The sequence below is a fragment of the Thunnus thynnus genome, chromosome 14 (genome assembly GCF_963924715.1).
Source record: "Thunnus thynnus chromosome 14, fThuThy2.1, whole genome shotgun sequence".
Classification (NCBI taxonomy): domain Eukaryota; kingdom Metazoa; phylum Chordata; class Actinopteri; order Scombriformes; family Scombridae; genus Thunnus; species Thunnus thynnus.
Window position 1 is genome coordinate 7,714,798 of NC_089530.1, and position 24,388 is coordinate 7,739,185.

At 43.0% G+C, this 24,388-nt stretch overlaps 2 protein-coding genes across 7 annotated transcripts in view; both read left to right on the top strand.

The window, feature by feature from the left end:
* The window catches only part of LOC137196729 (sorbin and SH3 domain-containing protein 1-like), a 40,674-nt gene that overhangs the window by 12,627 nt on the left and 3,659 nt on the right, over nucleotides 1-24,388 (top strand). For 3 of the 6 annotated variants that reach the window (XM_067609537.1, XM_067609536.1, XM_067609538.1), the window contains 19 exons: nucleotides 2,136-2,278; nucleotides 2,521-2,581; nucleotides 2,723-2,797; nucleotides 4,288-4,323; nucleotides 4,425-4,527; nucleotides 5,585-5,699; nucleotides 7,846-7,929; nucleotides 12,151-12,200; nucleotides 14,319-14,497; nucleotides 19,283-19,347; nucleotides 19,537-19,707; nucleotides 20,350-20,396; nucleotides 20,877-20,991; nucleotides 21,199-21,324; nucleotides 21,455-21,649; nucleotides 21,918-22,445; nucleotides 23,124-23,219; nucleotides 23,896-23,948; nucleotides 24,033-24,139. In XM_067609537.1, the coding sequence (XP_067465638.1) occupies nucleotides 2,136-2,278; nucleotides 2,521-2,581; nucleotides 2,723-2,797; nucleotides 4,288-4,323; nucleotides 4,425-4,527; nucleotides 5,585-5,699; nucleotides 7,846-7,929; nucleotides 12,151-12,200; nucleotides 14,319-14,497; nucleotides 19,283-19,347; nucleotides 19,537-19,707; nucleotides 20,350-20,396; nucleotides 20,877-20,991; nucleotides 21,199-21,324; nucleotides 21,455-21,649; nucleotides 21,918-22,445; nucleotides 23,124-23,219; nucleotides 23,896-23,948; nucleotides 24,033-24,139 (2,349 nt within the window). The remainder of the gene's footprint in view (nucleotides 1-2,135; nucleotides 2,279-2,520; nucleotides 2,582-2,722; nucleotides 2,798-4,287; nucleotides 4,324-4,424; nucleotides 4,528-5,584; nucleotides 5,700-7,845; nucleotides 7,930-12,150; nucleotides 12,201-14,318; nucleotides 14,498-19,282; nucleotides 19,348-19,536; nucleotides 19,708-20,349; nucleotides 20,397-20,876; nucleotides 20,992-21,198; nucleotides 21,325-21,454; nucleotides 21,650-21,917; nucleotides 22,446-23,123; nucleotides 23,220-23,895; nucleotides 23,949-24,032; nucleotides 24,140-24,388) is intronic. The other 3 variants (XM_067609542.1, XM_067609539.1, XM_067609540.1) reach the window with 3 other exon arrangements.
* LOC137197542 (sorbin and SH3 domain-containing protein 1-like) lies at nucleotides 15,076-19,347 on the top strand. The gene is made up of 2 exons (XM_067611037.1): nucleotides 15,076-15,169; nucleotides 16,589-19,347. Exons 1-2 carry the CDS (start codon nucleotides 15,076-15,078, stop codon nucleotides 18,217-18,219), a joined length of 1,725 nt encoding a protein of 574 aa, XP_067467138.1. The 3' UTR covers nucleotides 18,220-19,347.

Genomic DNA, 24,388 nt, shown 5'->3' on the forward strand with positions numbered 1-24,388 from the left:
CTATACAGAGAAATAATGGATACATAATTTATTTTCTGTATTTATTTTAATTGTCATACCATTCTTTTTGGTCGGACTGCAACAGTGGGACCAGCCCTATATACGTGAATGTCTGTCTGTTGCTGAGTCACTCACTGACTCACTGACTGAGTGATGAAGTTACACTATTGGTTGGCCGAAGTTGGCCAAAGCTTGGGACAGCCAAATATCCCAGAAGGCATTTCTCACCAACCGGCAGCGATGGCAGAGATTTTGAGCCAGGCTGAAAGCTGTTGTTATTTTTGCTGTAGGACTGTTAATATGTCACTTTATTAAGTTTTAATATTTTTTCAGGCGAGAAAGTAACCATTTAGATTCCCAATATGTCGCAAGTTTATCCAAATAACGCCTGTTTGGAAATTTGCTCCGATGTTTTCGATGATGTGAGGAGCTGCTGGCCAGGTGAGACCGGCTCATCATCTCAGCTGCTAGCAGCCCGACTCTTGAGATGATTGGCCGGGCAATGATGAAGTGCAGCTCTTTTGTAATTTACTGCTGGCTCTCATGTCTCCATAGGATTTTGATATATGATAAAATTCCTTTTGGAAGATAAATGTTGGTCTCACAGATGAATTTTACAATTGTAGCTGCCACATTAGTTTGTCTGAAGGTAAAGTGAAGCTTCATGTTTTTATTGGACAGAACAACAGTGCTGCCTCTGGGGCTCTATATGTACAAATATCACCACGTTTCAATACATATAAATGTATTGAAATGAACAAATTAGTCTACATTAAATTTTGTCAAACTTGGCATACTTGGTACTAAGAAAGGCCCTATGTCAAATTGGCTCCAGTCAAAGCCTGGCACACTTCCTGGGGGCTTTGTCACCACGTGTCGCCCCTTCCTGTATCTGTCATTTCAAATTAAAAGCCCTCAAGTGTTTCATACACAGTCCAGCCATATATTAGGTTTTGACCTAGTCTTGTTGTATTGCTACTCACCAGACTTGGATTAAACCAGATTTAATATCGTAGTTTGCTGTTCTCTAATTGGGTTTACAATACAATATATTAATAATTACCTCGAGTTCCAGTTTGTTAAATCACATTTTCTTCTCTCTTCCACTCATGTGACACCTGACGCATCTGATTCACCTGAATTAGGAAAAAAGAAAGAGGAGAGGAGAATAGAATAATAAAAGAAAAGAGTATAATAACAATATTATCACCATATTGTATTGCATTTTGGAGAAAACTTTTATGGAATTTGACACATTCATGCACAAAAACACAATATATTTCTGTATACTTAGCACAAGAAATGCAACTTTTGTGATGTTTGTTAGAAACATCACAGAAAAAACTTTGTATCATAAAATTGTATTTTGTGCATTAAATGTTTGCCAGTGCTGCTATAGTAAAGTGCTTCTAATTAATAAAGCATGCAGTAATTCTAATCATTCCACTTGATTTTATTTATTTTGAGACTCGAAATACTTGTGTTATGTAACAACAAGTAAAAATTGGCCAAGCTGAACTATTGTACAAAATGCAAAATCTTGACAAGCAGCCATTTCATGGCACAGAATATAAATTTTTGCAAAAAGTGGAGCACGTACTGTATTATACTGTACAGCATAGTGCCCATATATTCTCTATGTACATTATTTATCCATTTTGTTTATTTATTATTTACAAAGTCTGACACTAACCAACAATTCTTTGTTTTTCATTAACATTATGTGTTCATATTATGCTACTTTTGGACATGCACCTACAACCAACTTTTTTCACGTCAGACATTTTAACATCATAGCAGGAGAAGCACAGGTGGAACTAATAACGTTAATGATGGCTCAGTTCAATTTAAGCCATGGCAGTGAAACCACATACACAATACAAGGACAGCAGAACTGGCAAAACTAAATAGGATGCAGCATTAATTATTGTCATTAACTACGCCTGTGTTTTCCTGCGATGACATGTCAAAATATTTGCTGTGAAAAGGTCTGTTCTCTTTATTGCCTGCCATTTATTGTATGCAGCCCTCATTATCTGTGTAACTAAAACTGTTCTAAGTGTTCCCTGACATTTCACTAGAGGTTTTGTCAGGCTTACAGGTTTTTTGATGATTTTGTGTGTCTTGTGTTGCAGACCCAACCCCAGAAAGGGATAAAAGCCCTGTTCCGGGGAGAAACTCAGTTAGTCCAGTCCCGGACATGGATGGGAAGAGGCTGCGACTATCGCTGCACTCCCCTGTCCTCAGTCCTCTTAACAAGCCCACTGCGCCTGTACGGGTAAGCAACAAAACCTTCTGTTGAATGAAGACCTGATCTACTCACAGATGCAGATATTTAATGGGTGTTTGGTTCATATGATACTTGATGTTGCAGTAAATGAGGGTAGAGAGAAAGATGTATTTGTAGTATAGTATTTATATCAAACAAATTCATACTATATTATCACTGCTTCTGCTTGATAATCACAAAGTTTAAATATTTCTATTATAATTTCTGATTTATTTACATCTTAATTTCAGAACACTGAAAAGTCCAAAGACTGGTACAAGACAATGTTCAAACAAATACACAGAATACCTGGTAAGAGAGAGTTCATCATCATTTCTGCTCTTTATATGTACGTGTCGAGTTTCTCTGTTGGTGTCCACACTCTGTCTGTGTTTCTATATGTGTTAGTATGTTGTGTCACGTTGTGCTCTGTCTCTCCATCACTGTGCTCAGAACCTATTGAGGAAAACCCTTACCGCCCCACCTACATTTTCCCTGACAACTATGACATTCAGATGAAATCAAAAGGTATCCGGAGGCAGTAACTCCGCTCTCGTTGGCTTTACTAATCTGCGGCCATCATGGGCCCTTTCAAATACTTAAGCTGTGTTTACTCTGTTCTACCTGACCATGTGGCAAGTGCTAAGTATTTGAAAGGATTTAAACGTTTAAATCTTTTTCTGATGTCCATTCCATATCATAGTGCAGCTGTTTCCATAAGTATTAAATACACTGCAAGTTTCGTGCAGATTTCCTGATGTAATGATTTCCTGATGATGAGGAAATTTTAAAGATCAGCAGACTGTTTGAAGTTAATGAACTGGTGTACCCACCACCAAAAATCAACACATATACCCTGCTGAGCAACAAATAAATATGAAATAATGCTTTCCTGTGCTTTCTTTACATCAGTTCAGTTTTTTGAACATGGGTGAAAAAAGGCTCATATTTTAAGCTATTAACAGTTGAGTAACACCAAATGCTAGTTTTTCAATTGCATGAAAATATGCTGTACTTTCTAGTTAATGTGGTAAAAAAAAAAGAAAAAAAAAGCAAATTTAAAAATTTTAAACATGGTTAACTCTAAACAGGTTGACAGATACAAAACACAGAGTTCTTCTTAACGCACTGTTTTACGTTGTTGATGAAATGTTGGCAAGGATGATGCACGAAGCCTTGTAGTGTCCTTTTACTTTTACTTAAAATGTAACAACTTATTCATGGCTTTTCTCCTTTTGCTGACACCATCTAATATTAGAATCTTCAATATTAGATTATTAATATATGTTAATTGTAACAGAGTTGTCACCTGACAATAGAGCATGATCTCTTTAACCCACTGTTACTGGGATGTAGTGTAGTGTTGTAGCCACTAGGTGCTGCTGCAGACCTTTGCGCTGAGGTTATCGACGCTCCTGCCCTGAGTTGAGCCTCTCAGGCTGTGCACAACCTTCAGGGCTGTGTGCTGCTTCTAATAAGCTTCTTTTGGATTTTAGTTGTAGTTGGTAGAAGTCTGGGTTAGGGTCATGATTTTTGGTCCTATTGTAAGATTAGTGCCACCTAAGAGAAAAAGCTGCCATACTGTAGCTTTTGTTTGACTTGTTTCTCAGTCCCAGCTCAACATGATGATGTCCATGTGCAATTGTGACTGATTTTACCTAACATAAAAAATATAGTTTATACAAAAGTCCAACTGAATGTGGCTAATGCATAGCTGCTGTAAGCCAAGAATCAATGAGCCTTGATGCTCATCGATTCTTGGATCCCTTTTTAGCTCAGTAATGCTTCCTGTAAAGTGCTTTTGATTTGACACACTTTGATTGTGTTTGGTAAGCTTGTAATGCTTGGCCTAATGGAACGTGTCAGGCAGTGGAGGAGAAACACCGAAAAAGAGTGTTTTTAGTGCCTTCTGAATTATTTAGTATTGTGCTGTATGCATTAGTTTAAAAAAAAAAACAGATCATAGATAGATAAAAATGATAATAAATGCTTTTGATTGTGTTCTGTTCCTCTTTAAGATGACGGTCCCAACCCCTTTGGCTACTTGGAAGATGGTGAGTTTGGGAATCGGAAATATAATATATCATTTGAGAATATTAATGCAGTTAGTTGTGCATCATCCTGTTGGTATCGTTATTTATGTGCCTGTTTTCAGTCAAAGGAGTACCACGCTCAAAAAGTGACGCCGAGGTCGATTCAAGAGGCCAGACGATGCCGGTGCCAACACGGTCCTCTTCCCTCAAACCCTCTGCCAAAAGGTCAGTAACACTCCAAATGACATTCACTTTGATATTTAACACAAAAACACAGTACTTTTCTTGTTTGTTAGTAAAGAAATGAACTGTTTACAGCTCAGAATACTTCAAAGATGGAAAAATTATGTAACTGAGCATCAATATAACTGACCATAGAAACCCTATTTCTGTCCATTTCTTTAACAGCCAGTTGGTTGTAATGTAATAGTGTTCTCTCAGTACCACTTTAATGTCACACTCCCAGAAAAAGTGTCTTGTAAAGAACAGTTTGTATTGGTCTTTATTTACATGCAGTACAGTGTCACTTGACAGTTCACACAACAGAGCAGAAAAGATACTCCTGCTTTCTGACTTTGTGAATATGAAATTATTTTGTCCCCAGTGGCTTCCACTACCGTGTCCTCCAGTTTTTACGTGAAGTGTGACTAGTCCTCACCCCTCCATACACACATACACACATCAGCACTGACACAGGCTGATCTGCTCCCAGAGAAATGAGTGATAGAGTGATGAAGGAGGACAGGTGATGGAGGATAAACTGTTGCCTCACAGAGCTGCTGATGACATGTCGAGGACTGACCTTCCTCCTTCCCCAGCAGTTATGCATGGAGGGGGTGACTTCCTAAACACGTCTTCGTTCACTTCTGAAAAATGCTGCTTGATTTTCTTGATGCTCAAAAGGAATTTCATTAAAGAAAAGGTGCTGGATAAAAAAAGATTTTAGATTGGGTGTTTCTTGTTTGAAGAGTAATCCTGGCATTGGCTGTCTGTTATTCTCCCAGGAAATGCTGCGTTCTGTTTTCTGTCACTGGGTCCAATCTTGTTTATCTGATCGAATTACCGATTTGGCTCGACCATGAATTGGATTTTCTGTCATATCATCATTAGAGGAAAAGAGGGAAGAGGGAGGGAGAGAGCAGGGATAATGAGGCGGACGTTATGTTTAGATGGGGAAAAAAAAATTTTTTAGCCTAAGCTGGTTGCCATGGAGACTACTTGATAAGGATTGGCTCTCATCCATCCCACACCCCACCCCTCCCTTACTCCCGCCTCTCCACAGGAACGAGTGGGAGCCCCCGGATAAGAAGGTAGACACCAGGAAGTACCGCGCCGAGCCCAAGAGCATCTTTGAGTACGTGCCGGGGAAATCATCGGTGCTGAAGCTGGAGAGAACGGTATGCTAGCCGCCTGCCTGTTTGCCTTGTCTCTCTCTCTCTCTCTCTCTGTCTCCCTCTCTGTGTGCATGTCGTGTGAGCTGTCTCCCACTCCACCCACCACATCATCCACCCCTCCACCCCCAACCACCTCTGTATCTAAGCTCCCGGGTGGCAGCTTCAGTAACAGCTCCGAAGGCAACGTATGTGTAGCCTGAATCGCCATGTGCACCACATTCCTAAAGGGTGTCCTGTTGCGGTGACAGATGATCCTGCTTGGCAGAGGGGGAGTATCACTTACAAGGATAGCCATTGTCTTCCTGTCTTCAATTTAAGGTTATTGGGCTGAATCAGCTGGGTGTGAGAAGCACAGACACAAAACATGGATCTTGTGTGTTTTCTTGAGAGGAAGTGTAATGCTCTCTTCCCTACTTTCATCTCTAGCTTATACAGATTGTACTGAATCCAGTGGTGCGGCATTATTCAGTGTCCTTGAGGGCTGTCTTTTTAGGATGAGCTTTATTACATATAGGTGATGATTGTCAGCTGCTGCCTAGATCCAAAGTGTAATATTTAAAAGAAAAACACACGAATTTGCATTTAAATTTTTTTATTTTAAATTTGCATTTTGAGGTCTTTTATATTTCCCTCTTACATAAAAGAGGACACTGAGATGTTCATTATTGTGATTAAGTAGTGTGTTGATTATGTAATTATTGTTTGTCTGATGTTCAGCTACGTCAAGCTAGTAGCCAGGTTGTTAGCCAGGATTTGGCCCATACCCAGTGGCAACAAATGCACTCATCAGTCTGCTCCAGTTCATCCCGGGCCCACTGTTAAATAATGGACTGTCTTGTTTTTCAATTACAAGCTCAGTGAGCAGAGGTCAGTGTCCTTGGTGCTGTAGCTGGTCATCATCAAGTTCATTCTTCATACTCTGTGAGGCTAAAAGTTATGGTGGTACTTTATCTTGAGGCCTTCAAAAAATATATCTTACAGATGATTATATTAAATCCTAAAAAAAGTGTTTGCATGTTCTGTTGGTCTGTTTGTCTGTTGATTGGATAGAATAAAATGAAAACTATCAATATATGGATCACATTAAATAGCAACATTTTCTGGGTAATTGACTTGCTTGAAGGAAGGCTCACAACACATACAGTACTCACATGCCCATGTCTACATTAAAGAAGTTATCGGTCCCTATAATTGTTTCTTCTGTCCATTCTGGACAAGAAAATATATGTAAGAGATGGAAAAATGCATTTAAAAAGTTTTTAGCTGATGCTAAGTTACTTAAATCAAGTGAGTATCTTACAAAGTTACAGTCTTTTTAGTATTCTCTTGAGGAGGGGTGTAACAGTATGGACCAGACAAACAATAACAGCAACCAATAACTCGTTTATTGTACATATGGGTGTGTGAGTAATAGTTCAACATTTTGGGAAATATGCTTATTCACTTTCTTGCAGAGAGTTAGATGAGAAGATTGATACCAATCTCATGTCTGTACGGTCAATATGTAGCTAAAAGACTGCAAAGACTGGAAACAGAGGGAAACAGCCAGCCCGGCTCTGTGAAATGCTAACAAAATCCACCTACCAGTTACTCTATAGCCAACTAATTAACACATCATAACTAGTTAGTTTCATCTATTCAAAAACTGAAGTGTAAAAATGACAAGTTGTGGTTTTGCAAGGGCTTATATGGTGAACTATTTCTTGACCTGGTGCAGTGACTTCCTTGAGTCTCCGCTAGTACCTTGGCAATCTCACAATGACAACAAGACTCCCGGAAGTGAATGTTGCTGGCCAAATTTTGTTTCCTTTGGACAGGCTTGCTATTTCCCCCTGTATCCAGTCTTTGTGCTAAGCTAAGCTGTTTGGCTGTTGACTCCATACAAACGTGAGAGTGGTATCAATCTTCTCATCTAACTCTGGGCAAGAAAGCAAACAAGTGTATTTCCCAAAATGTCATAAGATAGGCTTGAAATAATGAACCTATCCCTAAACTTACCAATCGTAATGAAATCATTAGTTATAGGGATAGAAACATTTGCTAAATCAACAATGTCTGATAGGGTCATTACCTTGGTGTGTATATGCTGTGCTGTCTGAACTGTCTTCTCTTTGTCTTTCTCCTCCTCTTCTTGTTGCCATGCCCCTAGACTCAGGATGTAAGTCCGGAGGATGTAGATTTAGAGAATGAGCCTTGGTATAAATTCTTTTCAGAGATGGAGTTTGACAAAGCGGTAAGTGGTTGCTGTCTTCAAAGTGACAGTATATTGTATTTTATTGCATGTGATAACATCTATGTTTAAATAATGACTAAACAAACAGTGTCTGTCTATAAGGACTACTCCAATTCTACTCCCACTGTCACTTTGCAATATCATCTTGAACAATTTCCTTTTTAATTGATCTTCCACATAAAAAGGACTTATGCATTAGAGGAAACTTTGTTTCAACTCGGCTTAATGAGACAGACTACTGATCAGTTTTTATACATCCTTATTTTTCATTATTATCTCTGTTTTTCTTGATTTTTCTTCTTTTTTTTTCAGATTGTGTATTAGCTATTCTTTTTGCAGCAAACTTTTTTCAACCTACTTGATATAGCTGCTGCCATTCCGCATCATCACCTCATACAATTTAAAAACAAATTTGTTCCCAATAGAGTCGAAAATAGTCGACTGAGATCTATTTTTGCCCTCTTCAAAAGTGTCTCCCAGCAGTTTGTATGTATCTGTGTAGCTGAGTTAGCAAAATCAGCTCAGGTGCTGGCAACAGAAAACTGTCTTACCACTTACCACTATGGTTACCCTTATGTAATTTAGATAATTATTATTTAATACACTGATTATTGATTTGGAGATTTTATTATACTCTGGTAGTAACACAAGTGCTCATAATAAAGGACCAATTAAATTATCACAGGGCTGTTATGAGTTCATCACGTAACACATTGCAATCTCTTGCCAAACGTGGCAACATCCCGGTTCTTCCATGTCGTTAACTCAACAGCTAAGAGGGATACTTTGTTGTGTTCATTTTGAGGTGCACCCCGCCAACTAGAATGCATGTCATAAGCCGGAGGCCTGAACTGGCTGATTCATCCAGAAGTCACTCTTCACTTGGAGGGGCTGCAGTCCACGCAAGCATTAGACTCCAGGATAATCCCAGGCCCTTGAAATAATAATTGCTGCCTGTCTGCTATCTGGTATATTTACCAAAATATCCAAAGGGGTGCAGGCATGTTGAAGCAGTTGAAGTTAGGTATACAGTGTCATGACAGATCCATGCCTCGGGCCTTTGTTGGCACCAGACAAGCATGGCACTGGCTGCCCACAAACAGATGTTACTGCTCCTCGCTCTCTGTCAGTGAGGGCCACGCCACCACACCCTGGATAATATGAGGTGGCACCGCTGACTACGACATGAGGTCATGTCCGAGCATCAGCCAGACGCAGGGGTAGAGTCTCCTGTTCCCACTGATAGCCGATTCAGGTTAGTGTATATGTGGAGGAGGTTTAGCGGTGGAGGCGACCGACTTTCTGCCTGGATGGTTGCCAGATGAGCTCGGTTTGATGACTGGCTCCTGTTTAATGTCAAAGTCACTTCTAAAGCTGCACCTGGTATGTGCAGCATTTGACCTTAAGGCTCGGCCAGACACACTGGCTCATTGGAGTTTGATTGACATATCAGTTCACACTCGGTATTACTGAAGGGAAGATATGGTTGGAAGTCTGCAAAAAACGACTGCTCGGGGGTTAAATGAAGAGCTGGCCCCTCTGGCTCTGCTCCACTGAGTTCTTGTTCTTATTAATAACCATCAAAGTGCTGTGGAGAACCATTTCTCCTAATGAAGTAGTAGTATAATAAAAGGAAGCTTCTTGACAGTACTGAAAGTTCATCTGATAACTGTCTTCTTATGATTTCACCCTGCTAATTAGTCAGTTGTCAGGCTTACTGGAAGTAATACATTGAATAATCCTATAAGACTGCAATGTTTTTTCTTCTTCTATATCCTTTCCTGTCAAATCATCATCACTCATTTACAAATAGTAAATAGTACTAGTACAATAGCACTTCTAGTCACCTAATAGCAGCTGAATAAGAGTGACACCTGTATATAATCACAGTAATGGTCCTCGTGATTAATATTAACAAGCCCTAGTCCCAGGAGGAGTCAGGAAACACATACAGTGACAGTTACGGTCAAACAGAGGCTCATCGATATACATGGCTATCTGGAGCTGGGATTCCACACATAACTATGGTCAGGAAGAGCATTTTGGCCCCCTACAACCGCCAGAGTGACTCCATCTGTCGAGCATATGCTGACGAGGGGGCTGCTGCCACACTGTCTCAGCGCCGAGTTACACGGAGCCTCTCCACCCCTCCACCCCCCCACCCCAACCACCTGACATATTCTAAAGGAGGCAACTCCGTAAGCCCGCCAGCTCATTGTGCTTTCATATTTAACCTCTGTTATACACTTAACCTTTACCTTTAAGCATTTAGCGTAGATGAGATGAGGGGCGCGTGGCTATAACAGGCCCTTCACACTGGGGGAGCTGTTTGTTTTCATGAGAACATGTCAACACAAATAAGGTGCTGGAAAGAATGAGATTCATGTTACCATGACCTACTCATGATCGCTATTTTGAATATGAAAGCGGCACACAGGAGCCCGGCCTCTGAGTAGCCCGGGGACACCTGTTAGGAAACACGCACATGAAATTCTGCATAAACGTTGTCATCGGTGTTCCACTGACTCACCAAGGCCTTCATTCATGTCCATATACAGCTTTAGACATTTCACGCTGTTACTGCTTTAAGCCAGCACTTTCATCCCTCGCGTGTGTCTTTATCTGATAAGTCAAACCAGTGTCAGCGTCTCTCTTTCTCGCTCTCTACTGGATGATAAGTTGTGCAACTATCTCAGCATAATGTGAAGTTTTTCAGTGATATCACTACAGGATTAGTTTGAAATAGTTTTACCCTTTCATATCAAGAAAAGTTCACATAAACTGACACTAATCAGGCATCTTGTAAATAACCAGATTAAGATTCCATTCCTTTACTCCAGATAAGCCGTCCATGCTTGTTTCCTGTTTACTTTCCATTGATGCTGTGTGTGTAAGCCCAATTACCCAGGGGTGTCAGAGGACACTATCTTCTCCCCCTGTTGGAGATGAGATTCAAGGGGGATAGAAGACGTGGCGGCGCAAGGAAGAGCCGCAGATTATTCAATGACACTGGCATGTTCTCCGAGTCAACATGGAACATTTGGCTTTATAAATAGATCAGAATATAGACCTGCCAGACTGATGTTCTGTTCTTTTAAAGATCGGCATTTATTCTGAAGGGTTATTAATGATCATCCTGCCCTGGCAACTAAGTGGAAAGGCATGTTGTGGCAAATGAGCTGTTGAGAATGCTCCTTGTCTGGTCATCGGTGTGGGAATCGGAGGCTTGGCCGCACCGCGGGGAAGTGGATGTGGTATTAACGGCAGGGCCAGGCTGGCTGGGATGGGGATTGTGCAATCGTATTTGCAAACAACACTTGTGCTCTTATTCATAGTGCCCGTGTCACGTCTGTTATTTTTACCTGCTGTGACGTCCGAAAAGAGGAAAGCAACAGAAACAGTGGGCTAAAATTAGTTGCCTCTAAACCATTCAAAATGCTCATGGGCTGGTGCTATCACACTGAATGGCCACCCCTGTGTTATGGAGATAATATCTGTTCCAAAATAACAACTACATATACTGGTATAGTCTCATAACATTTCTTCATTCACTCTGTGCTCACTATTTATTTCTTCCTGTCTTTATGTTTTTGCTCTTTTTTTCTCTAACATTGTTATTTTTATCTTTTCCACAATATGACTATGTTTTACTGTGTTCTTTACTTTGTCAGCAAGCATTCGTGTCTCCTTTTGACTCTGTAAGTGTGTGAGATAGTGTCAAATGTGTGTGTGCGTACGTGCGTGCGTGTGTGTGTGTGTGTGTGTAATTCGGCCTGCCTGCACCACCAGCTGGTTAATTGTCCCCCGGTCTGGTCCAGTGGTAATGAGAGTGACTCAATACCAGACAAAAGAGACGGCTTCACTGGGAGACAGCAGCCCATTGGCTGAGCCTGTGACAGCCCCCTCCCCACATGGGCGCCCCCTGACCGATGCACACCCACCCGCCCACTGCCCCCCTCCCCTCCCCTCCACTCTCCTCACTGCCGCTTGTTTTCTCCAACTTGCATGCAGGCCAAAACACACGCTTACTCCTCCATGCCAAGCCCAGTTCATAGACGCTAAGAACCCCGGGTGCTGGAGACAGAAACCCAGAGCAGCGAGTGAACGACAGAGAGGAAAAGCAGAGAGAATCTTGCCACAGCTAATGCTCCTGTTTCTGTTCTAGCTGGAGGAGACCTTCCTGTGGATCTATCAATGACTTCTTTGTTTGGTTTGTTGCAGAGTGCCCCCTCTTTCAGCCCCCTGGAAACAGCCTCCGACCTGCAGCAGTAGTAAGTCCATGCTTCTCCTTCTTTTATGAATACTTGTGCTTTAAATCTTGCTTCCTCCTTCCATCATGTTGGTGATTATTTAGGGCATGTTATGGGGATAAATGTCAGTGTGAGATTTCTCCACCCTGCAGAGCTTGCCCGCCTACAGCGGGGGGACTCCTGCTTCCTGAGGAGATCCTGTTAATAAGGCAAAAAGCTACCAGAACAGTGTGTCCTCTGTCTGTGTTTCATGGTGTTTTTTCAGGGGGGTGGGGGGTTGTAGTGTGGAGACATGGCTGCTATGTGGTGATTTATTTAAAGACAGCAACCTGGTTGTCACTGGGATAGAGGGAACTCTGACGATAGCTGCCCAGCTGCTGCATAACTTAAAAACCGTTATCTCCTTCTGAATGGGTGTGTGTACAGCACTATGAACAGCAACCGGATTATGAAAGAGGATGCTAGCCGACATTTAAACAAAGCTCAGCAAGCCCTTGATCTCTTTTGTTGTTGTCTGATTAGATTGACACCTTCTATTTTTGTTTGTGTAATAAAATGTAAGGAATTTAAGACTGAGCCACGGTGACTGTCTCGTGCTACGGTCCAGGGAAAATAAACTTCTCCCTCCATTTCTCCTCAGAACTTTCCATCTGCTACAATCATTATGTCATCATGGCCAACTATTTGAAAAAGGGGTCTCTAATCCAACTTTTTTGTCCATTGATTTGTTGTTGATTTTAAAGGGAAGAGACACTTGATGTAGGGCTGAGAGAAGCTTGGTGGAAGCGCAGCCTCACAAACTTTTCAAAGGAAACCTCAAGTCACAAACAGACTTCCTTCAAAGGAACATATGTTTAGGGCAGGGAGCTTTGGAGACTGTTTGAAATTGGAGACATTTTCAAGAACTGTGCTGTAAAGATAATATTTGATCGTAAAATGCAAAACCATATGTGCCTGTTAGGGTTGATCAGATGAATGAATGAACGTCCAAGTAATTTTATGTGTTTTTGGGGCTGCCATTAGACACCCATTGTGTGTGCATGATAGTTATTCTTCTAGAAATATGCTACAAAGCTAAAATAGCAAGTGGGTATTGTTAGCAGTTGGCTGAAAAACTGTTATCAATAATCATAAATCGTTTGTATAGCCTCACAATAAAAGCTGTCATCATAAGTCAGTAGTAGTAATCAGTGCATTCAATATTCACACTTGCATCTAAAGTAACTCCTCCTCATTACAGATAAACAGATAACATTACAGTTAACCTGCACCAGGTGGAGTCACTGGCTCTCACTCAAGCAACTTACTCTGTTGAGTAAGATTGTGTTAAATCTTGCATTGCTCCTGCACTGTAGATTTCCTGCATGCAGAGCATTTATTTCCTCTATAGCATTTATGTGAATCTTGGAAAGTAACCTAGAACCAACATGGTTTTAATGGCTCTCTGCAGTCAGCAGTTCACATGTTTTTTTTCTAAGAGCTATGAAAGAGCTTCTTGTTGAGGTAGTGAACAAGGAGAGTAATGTATCCATACATATGTGCAAGCTTGTAAAAGTGGTTTGGCAACACAGCAAATGTAAAACACATTTTGGAAAATACATTAGACCTTCTCCTAATGCTGGAGAAATGTGTTTGTATGGCTTCTCTTTTCTTTTTCTTCTTGTTTGTTTCCCCTAGATGACACTGGAGTCTCTGTCAGTTTAACGACCATGTTTGTCTGTACAAATAGAGGAACAGCATAACACATGAGCGGCATGTGAAAGAGAGTAAACCTGAGAGTTTTACAGGTGCAATGCAGGGGCTGATGCACCATGTGGGAATGTTCAGAGAATATTTATAGAAATCTGTCCTGTTGGCCTCTCTGGAATGCCAAGATATGTGTGGTAGCGAATGCCTTCCCTCAACATCAGCCTCCAAATTCTGCACTTTCTCAAGTTTGGTTTTTCTGTCTGATTATTTTGTCTCCCACAAGTCTGCAAAGGCAGGAATTACCTCAAGATATACTAAATAAGAACCATATGACAGCTCATTAACCAATTTGTATGCCTCTGTCTATCATAAAAAATATGTTACACAATTCCCTCGTATGAATTAGACTGTGTTTAATTAGCTGTCTGCGTTCCTCTCACCACTGTCTAGCTCCTCGAGCAAGTCTGGACACAGCGAGGTGGAGAAGGACGGAGGATCATCCACAAGCGAGCCTGCGGCTCCAGACTGTGACCGCCATGTTTACAAGAGTGTCCTAGAGGGCGGCGACATTCCCTTACAAGGTCTACGGGCCCTAAACAAGCGCCATGGCAGCTCCTCCTCCTCTAAAGGTAGGATACTAACTACTTCACACATGTGGCCAGTAAAATGTCAGGTGTGTGTTTATGTATGTGTACGGGGGGCTAGATGGTACACCATTTAAAGGCTGTTCCTGCTGAGACAGAACCAATGAGTTACAGACACTGATGTTGGACTGTTGGAAGTGTCAGACAGGGATACATGTGTTTCCGTTTACCTTTCTGTTGGAATCCACACATTTTCTTTGCTCCCAGACGTCACAGCATTGGCCAATCACCTCGCAGCATTCATTCCCCTGGCAGCTTTTGATTTATTACTGATGCCATGGATGTTTTCATCAAACGTGTGCTGGCCATCTGCATTGGAAAACTCATCAAGAGAGCAAGGTTGTCTCTCTAACTCGATGGAAGCTAACCTTGGGGATTTTCCCCCTCTTGCTCCAGTTGTGAGCCGCCAGTCGCTAGGCAGGCTTAGGGCAAGACTCCAGAGCGTTCCAGCGCCAGGGAGGGGATGGATGAGGAGGGACGAGCGAGATAAACAGAGCTGTGCTCTTCACAACCCGGCTGGACAGGGGTGAGATAAACAGGAGGGACACAGAGGGTGGGCAGGCATGAGGAAGTCAGCTGTCAGTGTGAGGTCAGGGGCTGGAATGCCTGCGCACATGGCCAGGGAGAGAAACGCTGGGGGAGGAGAGGAGAGGAGATGTAAGGAAGAGAAAGGAAGGGACAGATCAGGCTCAGGGACAGTATGACCCAATGCATGTCATTACATGACATCTGGAAAGACACACCAGAGAAGTAACTTTCCACTGAGAGTTTAAGTTTGGTATATTTCCACAACATCTTATCTAAAAACTAAATATGAATAATTTAAAAGAGGACTCACTCACTGTTTCATTTCAGAGGTCTTGGAACAAATATATATCAAGATGTTTCAGCTTTTACTCAGTTGAACTGGAGACCCATGCAGTAAATGGATTTGGCACTCTGGTCAACTGACTAGCACGCTCCTTCATTAGCCTCCAGCCAGAGGCACCACCTTGTTCATTAGAGTCTGTTACTGTTCATCAGGCACAAGGTAAAGTGTAGACAACCCCAAAGAAATAACTGAGTGCTAGAAAGCAAAGACTTCGTCATGTGTTTCTGTCATGCGCTCATAAAATAAAAAATATCTCTATTAATCTTTGTGTTTTAAAGAACTGAGCCTCCTTGAGGACTTTTTAGTGGCTAGAATGATAACTCTTCACTTCCCACGTGCCATTGATATAGTAATATCAAGTTTACTTCCTCGGTGTGTGTTTGTCTGGTAGATATAATTGTGACAGATGGGTCACTCATGCTGCAGAAGTGTCTCTCAGCATGTGAAAGTGTTATGTCATTTCCCGGCTCCATCTGTAGCGCTATCATGAGCTCCCACTACAGCCAGGAAATGACATGAGTTTTCTCAAAGGGTTTTGACAGTCATATTTTACCAGGATACAAAAATGTATCCTGACTCAGGATACATTTTTTTATTTACAACCATGTAAGGGAGCAGTGTATTAACAGCTGTGCCACAGGCCATTTATCACTGCAGCCTCCGGTCTAATTGCTAAAAGTAGAGGAGAAGAATGAATGTGGGAGGTTGAAGCGGGCCATGCAGCTGTCATGTGGGAGAACATTTTTGCTCTAACATGAAAAGAAGAAAAGATGTGAATAGGTTGGGTTTTTTTCTCTTTGTTTTTAAAATGTTTTGATACTGCAGTCAGTGTTAAGAATTCCTACGTGACCTCCAACATCACATAACATTTCATGGCATATTGCTCTTTTAATACTTTGTTTCACTGTTTATGTTGCGGTTTACAGTGATTGATTATACAGGAATCTGTTAGATTGTAGATTTCCCCTTGTTCCGTTTTAACAAAGTTCTTCATGCTACACTGCAGTACCATGCTGTTAGTTTAACAGTCATCTATTACTTGATGTACACAGCATCAAGCCTGATTCCCCTTCTCATTCACTTTTAATGGAACTTAGTCTTTACTTTAGAAATGTGCCTGACTCTGTTTTAGTGTGTATGTGTGTGAACCTGTGACCATTGTAATCTAATATGTTGTTTATTCTGTTGTCCTGCATGCTTGCCAGTGGATTATAAAGGTGGGAATGGCTATATAATTTCACCCTGCTCCTCTGTAAATAGTCGATCAGTTCTTGCCAGTAATGCAATAGGTAACCAGTGTAAAAGTAAGAAGCCTCTATCTGCTGCCAAAGCCTGCATACCCCAAATCCTGCCCTCTAAGTTCAAGCCCAAGCTGCTGCCGCCCAGTGGTGACAGCCAGGAAAGCAGGACTAAACCTGTGAGGCACCCAAAGGCCCACAGCTGTGAGGATCTGTATACAGGGACATGTGATCCAGACTGTGCTGGAGCCGAGGAGAGGGAGAGTGGACAGCATTCAGACTCCAAGTCCAGCTGGGGCACTGAGTGTGCAGACGGCCTCAGGAATGTTTCCCCTGCAATTAGGAGGAGCACATCTGAGTTTTCGAGCCTGTACAGGACCATGCATCACATCCAGCGGCCCAGCTCGGCTGGCTGCAGCCCCAACGGCAGCGTCCGCAGCCTGGCCTCTCTTTTTGAGAGGGCAAAGGGCGACGGTGCTGAAAGGTCAGAGGCTGATGACGGGGGTAACATTCCACGGGACGCCGTGTCGTCACGGGTCAGCGAGTTTGAAATGATCATCCAACAATCCAGCTCGGCGCCCAGCCGCTCCTCCTCCCTGCCCACCCTGCACTCCAGCCACAGCCACAGCCACAGCCCCGCCCACCTCTACATGGCGTCTGCAGTGTCAGCGGAGTCCCTTTTGGTAGCTGACGCCACCCAGACGGATGCCTGCTCCCCAATGGAGGCAGAGGGCAGGCGCACCGGGGAGGAGACCTTGTCACCAGGCAGTGATACTGTGGAGGAGGCCCTCTACTCCTCAGAGGACAGACACAATGTCAGGACTGTGTCCCCCTCTGCCACTGAGGCGGAGGTCGAACAGATCTTCAGGAACAATTCTCCAGAACTGATCCACCCAGCTGTCAGTGGATCCAAGAGTCCCTTAACACTGCTCACAGCATCCCCTCCACAACACAACCACCACCACCACCACCTCCTGCACCACCTGAACCATCACCTCCACCTCAAACCCAGTAAATGCAAAGGTTCCTGCCCAGCCTCCTACACCCGCTTCACCACCATTCTCAGGCACGAGCGGCAGCAGGCCACGGCGCAGCAGGAGAAGCCGCCACCTGCGGAGAAGAGGACCACGCTGCCTGGGAACCTCTTCCTTATGGGCCCTGCTCCCTTCAGGTTACGGAAGAACCTGCAGTCCCACCAAGCTCGGAGGACCCTGTTAGCCACCAAGGTGACAACGAGCACCCAGAGGCCCTGCAGCATGTCCCCTGAGCTCAGACCTCTGATCCCTCAGCGCCTGTCCTCCCTGGAGGTCCTGGAGAGGCTGAGTAACGGGGAGGGAGGCAACACTGACCACCTGAATAACGGGCAGGGCTTCGACGCCAACGGGAACCTACTGCAGCCGCTGGCAGCTCACCGCAGAGGTGGCTATCTCCATCCCTTCACCACTGTCACCCTCCTCTCTCCTTGTGTGGTCACTCATTTATCTCGACTCTATCTTCACCTTGTGTCCCTTTTCTCCACAAAGCAACGCCGCCACCCTCCATCTCTAGTCTGTGTGGTGTGTTTACAAAGTGACAGGGAGGCCTCCATCTCATTCTGAGTGTGGTGTTTGGTGCTCTTCCATTTCACTGTGAATGAGTATGGTCCCACAAACCCATCTAAACACTTCAGTGACTGTAGGAGGTTCAGGCAGCTTTTGGTAATGTATATATCTTCTGGTGACATCAGATTTGAGTTGTATGCAAGCATAGAGTGCTAAAGTCTGCATAAGCATTACATTGATACAAAAATTAGTATCATTCGTGTCAAAAAATATCAATATAAAGCATTTTTTATGGTTTTAGTTTTATAAAAATACTTAAAATTAAAACATCCAGCCTAAAAAAACAACAATTCCAGCATTAATCTGTAATGTTTATGATACAATATTGCATACCCTCTCTCAAACTGATGTCTCACCATATCTGTATTTGTTTTGTTTTTTTCTGTTTTTCGGGGACTGTTCACATCTGACATCTTTCATTCTCACATTATGAAGGTTTTTCTTAGTCAGACAGGATGTGTCCTGATTTGATTTTTTTATGTAACAGCAGGTACTTGGTTCGTGTACAACTTGTACACAGAGCCAAAACATGAATAGTTGTTTCTTGTGGCCCTCGCCGGGATACAGAGTGAAACATCTATGGTGACATGGCGAGCAAATTTAGTAATGAAGCTTTCTAGCTAATAAGGTGAAACTTCAGTAAAATAATGGATGCTGGTTGGTCGATCAACATCAGTAAAACCATGATTTCATGTTTATTTATTTTTTTGTTGCTAAGACACAGTAGATGGCATATTTTGTTTCCTGTATTCATTTGTTTTTTTTTCATGAACACACATTGGATCATTCTGTGTTCATTCCTATGTGCATGCAGGAATACATTTGGCTTTTTTGATGTGTGTGTGCTTTTTGTTTTAGTGCTGCAGAGATTACATTGTTTGTTTAAAGCATGCGTGATTGTAATTATTGTATATTTTATTATTCTGTTCATTGGAATTAAGGAGTTGACTGCAATATCATCATCTTATGTTTGAAAAGTTTTGTTCTTTAATTGGGTTTGCCTCTGAGGTCGACTGTGAAAATGTTTCACAGTGTAATCCACTTTATGTTTCTGTTACAGACTCGTCCCCAGCGCACGGGGAGAGCCAGGATGAAGTGTTGAGGAGGCGTCATGGAGACAAAGAGGTGAATTTCCTCTAAATCTAAGCCAAGCTTTCATAAATTACACCTCACTGACAATGTTTTAGTGAAGACAGCTGTGTTATGAATGAGGAAATCTTACATTTTACATAACAAAGAAGGTGTCACATGAATAAAAGAGTAGAGGGGACCCATATCTGGTGGGACAAACAGTTTAGTCTGTTTCCCTGGCAGAAAATCTTGGAAGAGCAGCGGCGGCTGAAGCGGGAACAGGAAGAGGCTGACACAGCATCGAGGCGACACACGGGCATTGTCCCGACACACCACCAGTTCATCACTAACGAGCGCTTTGGAGACCTGCTCAACATCACAGATAACTCAGAGAAAAGGAAATCAGGCGTAGAGGTACAATAAAGGGCTGTGTCTTATCCTTCTGTAAGCAGGAAAAAGACAGCAGCTGCTTTGTCAGTTTGTGTGTGAGTCAGGCTGCGTGGGGGGGTGATGGGCTTGTCAGCAGGATTTCTTCAGACACAGATGGCTTTCTCCTCCAGGTCAAAAATTCAAAGGGTGAGAACAGCGATAGAAGGCAAAATATGTATTGTTGAGTTTATCACTGAATATTTCCAAATGGCTTCCAGACTTCACTTCCACAGTGCACACTGTAATGTTGACCAGCTACATATCTGCAATAGATCAGTGGTCAGATATTTATATCATTAACTGCACCCTTGTTGTGTTTACCAAGGTGTGCCTGATCTCCTGGCAGGCCAGTCTTACAGTAAATAACCCACAGTAGCTTCTAACTCAGTTTGCTCCAGAGGACAATAACACAGTCACAAGCGTGTCATTCCTGTCGTTGCTAAAATATTTATGCACAGAGGGGGCACTGAAAAGACAAGTCAGGCAGATTTATGTTCATAACAACTACCAGAAAAGTACAGTAACCAAAAAGTGAGAAGGGTGGGCATATACAAGAGTATTTAATCTTTTGGAAAAAAAAAATCTTTTCTTTTTCTTTTGACAGTCTTTTTTTTTTTATCTACACAGAGAACTCCAGCTATGGCACGCTTCGACTTCAGAGCAGAAACTCTAAAGTAAGTAGAAGTAATTAGTATGTGTATGTACAATATCAGAACCTACAGCCTCAAAAAGTCCCATTGAGCAGAATGAACATCACTCTGACACAGCATCAGCTAAAACCAAACTTTACAAGTTTCACAACAGGTGATATTTCTTGCAGGGCAGTAGCATTATATTTAACTTTTTCTTTTCATATTGTTGTATTATATCCACCACATATAGATTTACATATAGGCAGAGTAGACATTACTGAAGTAAATGAAGCAGTGGCAGAAAATCTGACAATCACAGGATCACTGTTTAGCATTAGTAGTAATAATACATGTATTCCAAAATGTGAATAAATCCCACCCATCTGATACTCCAGGCAGATTAGCTAGGTAGTGGTGTTAGACACAGGTATGCATGAAGTCACACTTACTTAATTCTCATACTGTAAAATATTATTCCTGTCATTTCATGTAAGTAACTAATCTCTCTGCAACATCTTTTAGGGAATTACCGTTTCAGAAGGGAGACATCGTGTACATCATCCGACAGGTGGATCAGAACTGGTACGAAGGAGAGCATCACGGAAGAGTTGGCATTTTCCCTAGAAGTTATGTTGAGGTACGTGGGCTCTCTCTTCCCTCCATGTCTCACACTTCTTGCAAAGCTAATTTTATTATTAAAATTCACATTTTTGAACAGTGACTCATAGAAATAGTTATTATATTTCATTCCTAATTGCAATTCTGAAGATTGGATTCTCGTGCAACTCACAATGTGATTCAGTTTGTTTTCTCACTCAGTTTTATTTTGTGTCTTCTTGTGCAGCTCCTTCCCCCCACAGAGAAAGCCCAGCCAAAGAAAAGTGTCCCAGTGCAGGTGCTGGAATATGGAGACGCTATTGCCCGCTTCAACTTCACCGGGGACACAGTGGTGGAAATGTCCTTCAGAAAGGTGAGAAAAAGGGATTAATCATTACAATTGTATTAATATGAATAGAGATTCTTTTATGCTTCATTTATCCAAGGAATGAACATTTAATAATATTTATAAATGATCTTCTGAACCTAATGAATGTGTGCAGGGAGAAAGGATTACGCTGATTCGTAGAGTTGATGAGAACTGGTATGAAGGCAAAATCTCAGGCACCAACCGCCAAGGCATCTTCCCCGTCACCTATGTAGAAGTGAACAGACGGCCCCGTGTCAAAAACGGGTTGGAGTATCCCGACCCTCCTGTCAGCCAGTCCCCACAGCGCAGCACTAATGCGTCTCCTCAGGTAAGGACCCAGAAGAAACATTTATTGATGAAGGGGAGGCTGAAACTAGTATTAGGCTGATCCACTACATCTCTGAATTTTTGTGGTCTCCCAGACATTCTCTGAAGTTTTGTCTCTTCTGTGTTCACCTTGACACCCACCATTTAATTTTGATTTCTTTTTCTAGTGAATTTGTCTCATCTTTCATTTCCTTTTCTTCCTCTCATCCCCTCTTCTTCTCTCTGCCTCCATCTACATCCTCCTCCCACGGTCCTGTTGCTCTAAAAAGCTGTACCGTAATCGCCTGACCACCTCCCCTCTGCCCCTCCCTCGCTCCCCCCGCCGCTCTGTGTCCCCCGAGGTCCACGCCATCTCCTCTGAGTGGATCTCCCTGACTGTGGGAGGCGGAAGCCCTCCTGCCGCCCCGACCCCTCCCCTGCCACCGCTGCCCACAGTGTCCTACCGCTGCGGCGAGTACCTGCCCCCGCCTTACTCTGCCAGCCCCGTGCCTCCCATCACCGGCAGCCCATACTGCATCTCCCCCATGGCCTCACCATCTGCCTCCCCTCTGCCCCCACCGTACCCACCCAGGCCCAACTCCACCACTCCCTTCCTTACGTTCACCCCACCTCAGGGGGAGGACTTCCTGCTCTCCCCTCCCTCCTCACGTCTATCACGCAGCATGAGCCCCTGTGGTGGGCCGGTGCTGGAGGGCTGGCTGAGGGGGGAGAAGGAGTTGACAGAGGGGGAAGGCGCAGAGGGGGACAGGGGCGGTGGCCGCGCAGCCCCGGGCAGCTGGCGAAATAGCCCTGCAGAGGTATCTTCTGCATGGTGTGCCGTGTTGCATCTCAGGCTCACTCTGGAACATGGGCTTTATGGCCACAGTGTGATTCCCTAAAATGGGCCATTGAAGCTGACATTTGTGTGTGGAAGACTAACTTATAGAGTTCACCTGAAGTTGACTTTAGCCCTATGGAGAGATGAATCTGCTGGTTTAGTAAAGACAAAAGAAAAAGGTTAAACCTGGTCACACCGCTCAAGGTTGCAAGTCTGCATGTTGTTGTGTGTGCGCTACTAACACGCAAATGTTTTACAGTGTTGATGTAGACTGTTTCAGATGTCCCCGCTGTCTGTAAGAGGAGCTATTGTGCTGGCATTTACAGGATTGATTCGAGAGCTCACATTACTGAGTCTTCATAAAACTGAGCATATGGTTGCATGTTGTTGTTGTTAAGTTCAGAGGTGTGATAACTTGGATGCCACTAGAGGTTGGAAGTTTATTTAGGATAGTGGCATATTTATTAGTGAGTATTTATAGATTTCACATGTTGGCTCCTGTTTCAAAAGCTGTGGCGAGGTTTAAATTTCTACCTTCACACTGTGACTGAAGTATGATGAATAGTGACAGCAGGTGGATACAAGATGTGGTGCCATCTCCAGAGTACAGCTTTTTTTTTTTTTATTTCCAAGCTGATGTGATATTTCTGTTTTGCAGCTTGTGAGGAATGAGATTGACCATCATGGACGGACCTCCAGAAGCCCTGTGATGCTGTTTGACATCCAGGATAACAACAATGTTAACTCATTTGCGGTAAGGTCATAGTTTCCATTTGTCTCCAGGGAAGATTTTCAAATTGAATGTGTAGTATCTAGTTTGTTTTTCAGAGATTAAACCGAACATAACTTCATCAGCTGTTTAACTTTTTAACTCATCACCTTCAAACTCATCTTTAACTCCCATTATGTTTTCTACTTGTGTGATATTAAAAAACTATCCTTTCATTCCTTTTAATACTGCATGTTCATACTGAATATTATCCTGAAAAAAAAAATTAATATTTCATGTTTCCTGTACATGCACTCACTCTGGTGTCTTGACTTTCCATGCCTTCCCTCCTGGGCTCCACCAACGTCTCCTCTGCTTTTTCCTCCCGACTTTTAACGGATCACTTCCTTTTCTTCCTCGCTACTCACTGGACCTACCTTCCTGTCTCGCCTCCGCCCCCCCACCCTTCCCTCTCTTAACTTCTCACCTCCCACCTCAACTTCACCTCGGCCTCTTCCGGGACTCTCGGTGGGGCCGCTGTCTGTCTTTCTGTGACGACCTCACCCACTACTACTTCTACTACTAGGAGGCAGTATGTAATGAGATCTTGAATATAGCTGAGACCTCGGTGAGGTACTGCAGCACCCTGTCCCACCACCCTCATGACTCTGTTCATAGACTGCACCCCCACCCCAGTAAACAATCTCTCATCATTTCCCAGCAACCCCAGTCCCACAGCAGCAGCCCGGAGCCGAGCCGTCTCAACTGCGGAATGTGAGTAAGACCTCCTTGTCGCACATGTGGATGACCTGTGTTTCAGTTTTACGTTTACCAATTTATCTTCGTATCCTGCTCTAGTTTCCAGGCTCTGTACAGTTACGTGCCGCAGAACGACGATGAACTGGAGCTGCAGGAGGGAGATCTTGTCAGCGTCATGGAGAAGTGCGATGATGGCTGGTTTGTTGGTATGTGCCACAGGACTTGGAATAGATTCCTCAGAGATGACACTTACTGTGTCACATTCATCCATATAGGGTTTCTGCAGAATGACAGGAAAGGCCTGCACAGGGCTTCAGGAGAAGTAGAAGTGTGTCACATCCTTCCTTACAGGGTTACTGAAGAATGACAGCAGAGGATTGAGTTAAACGTAAATGCTTTAGACCTCACACTGAATTTAAATATATTTCAAGTGTGTTATTTTTGTGCTAAAAGAA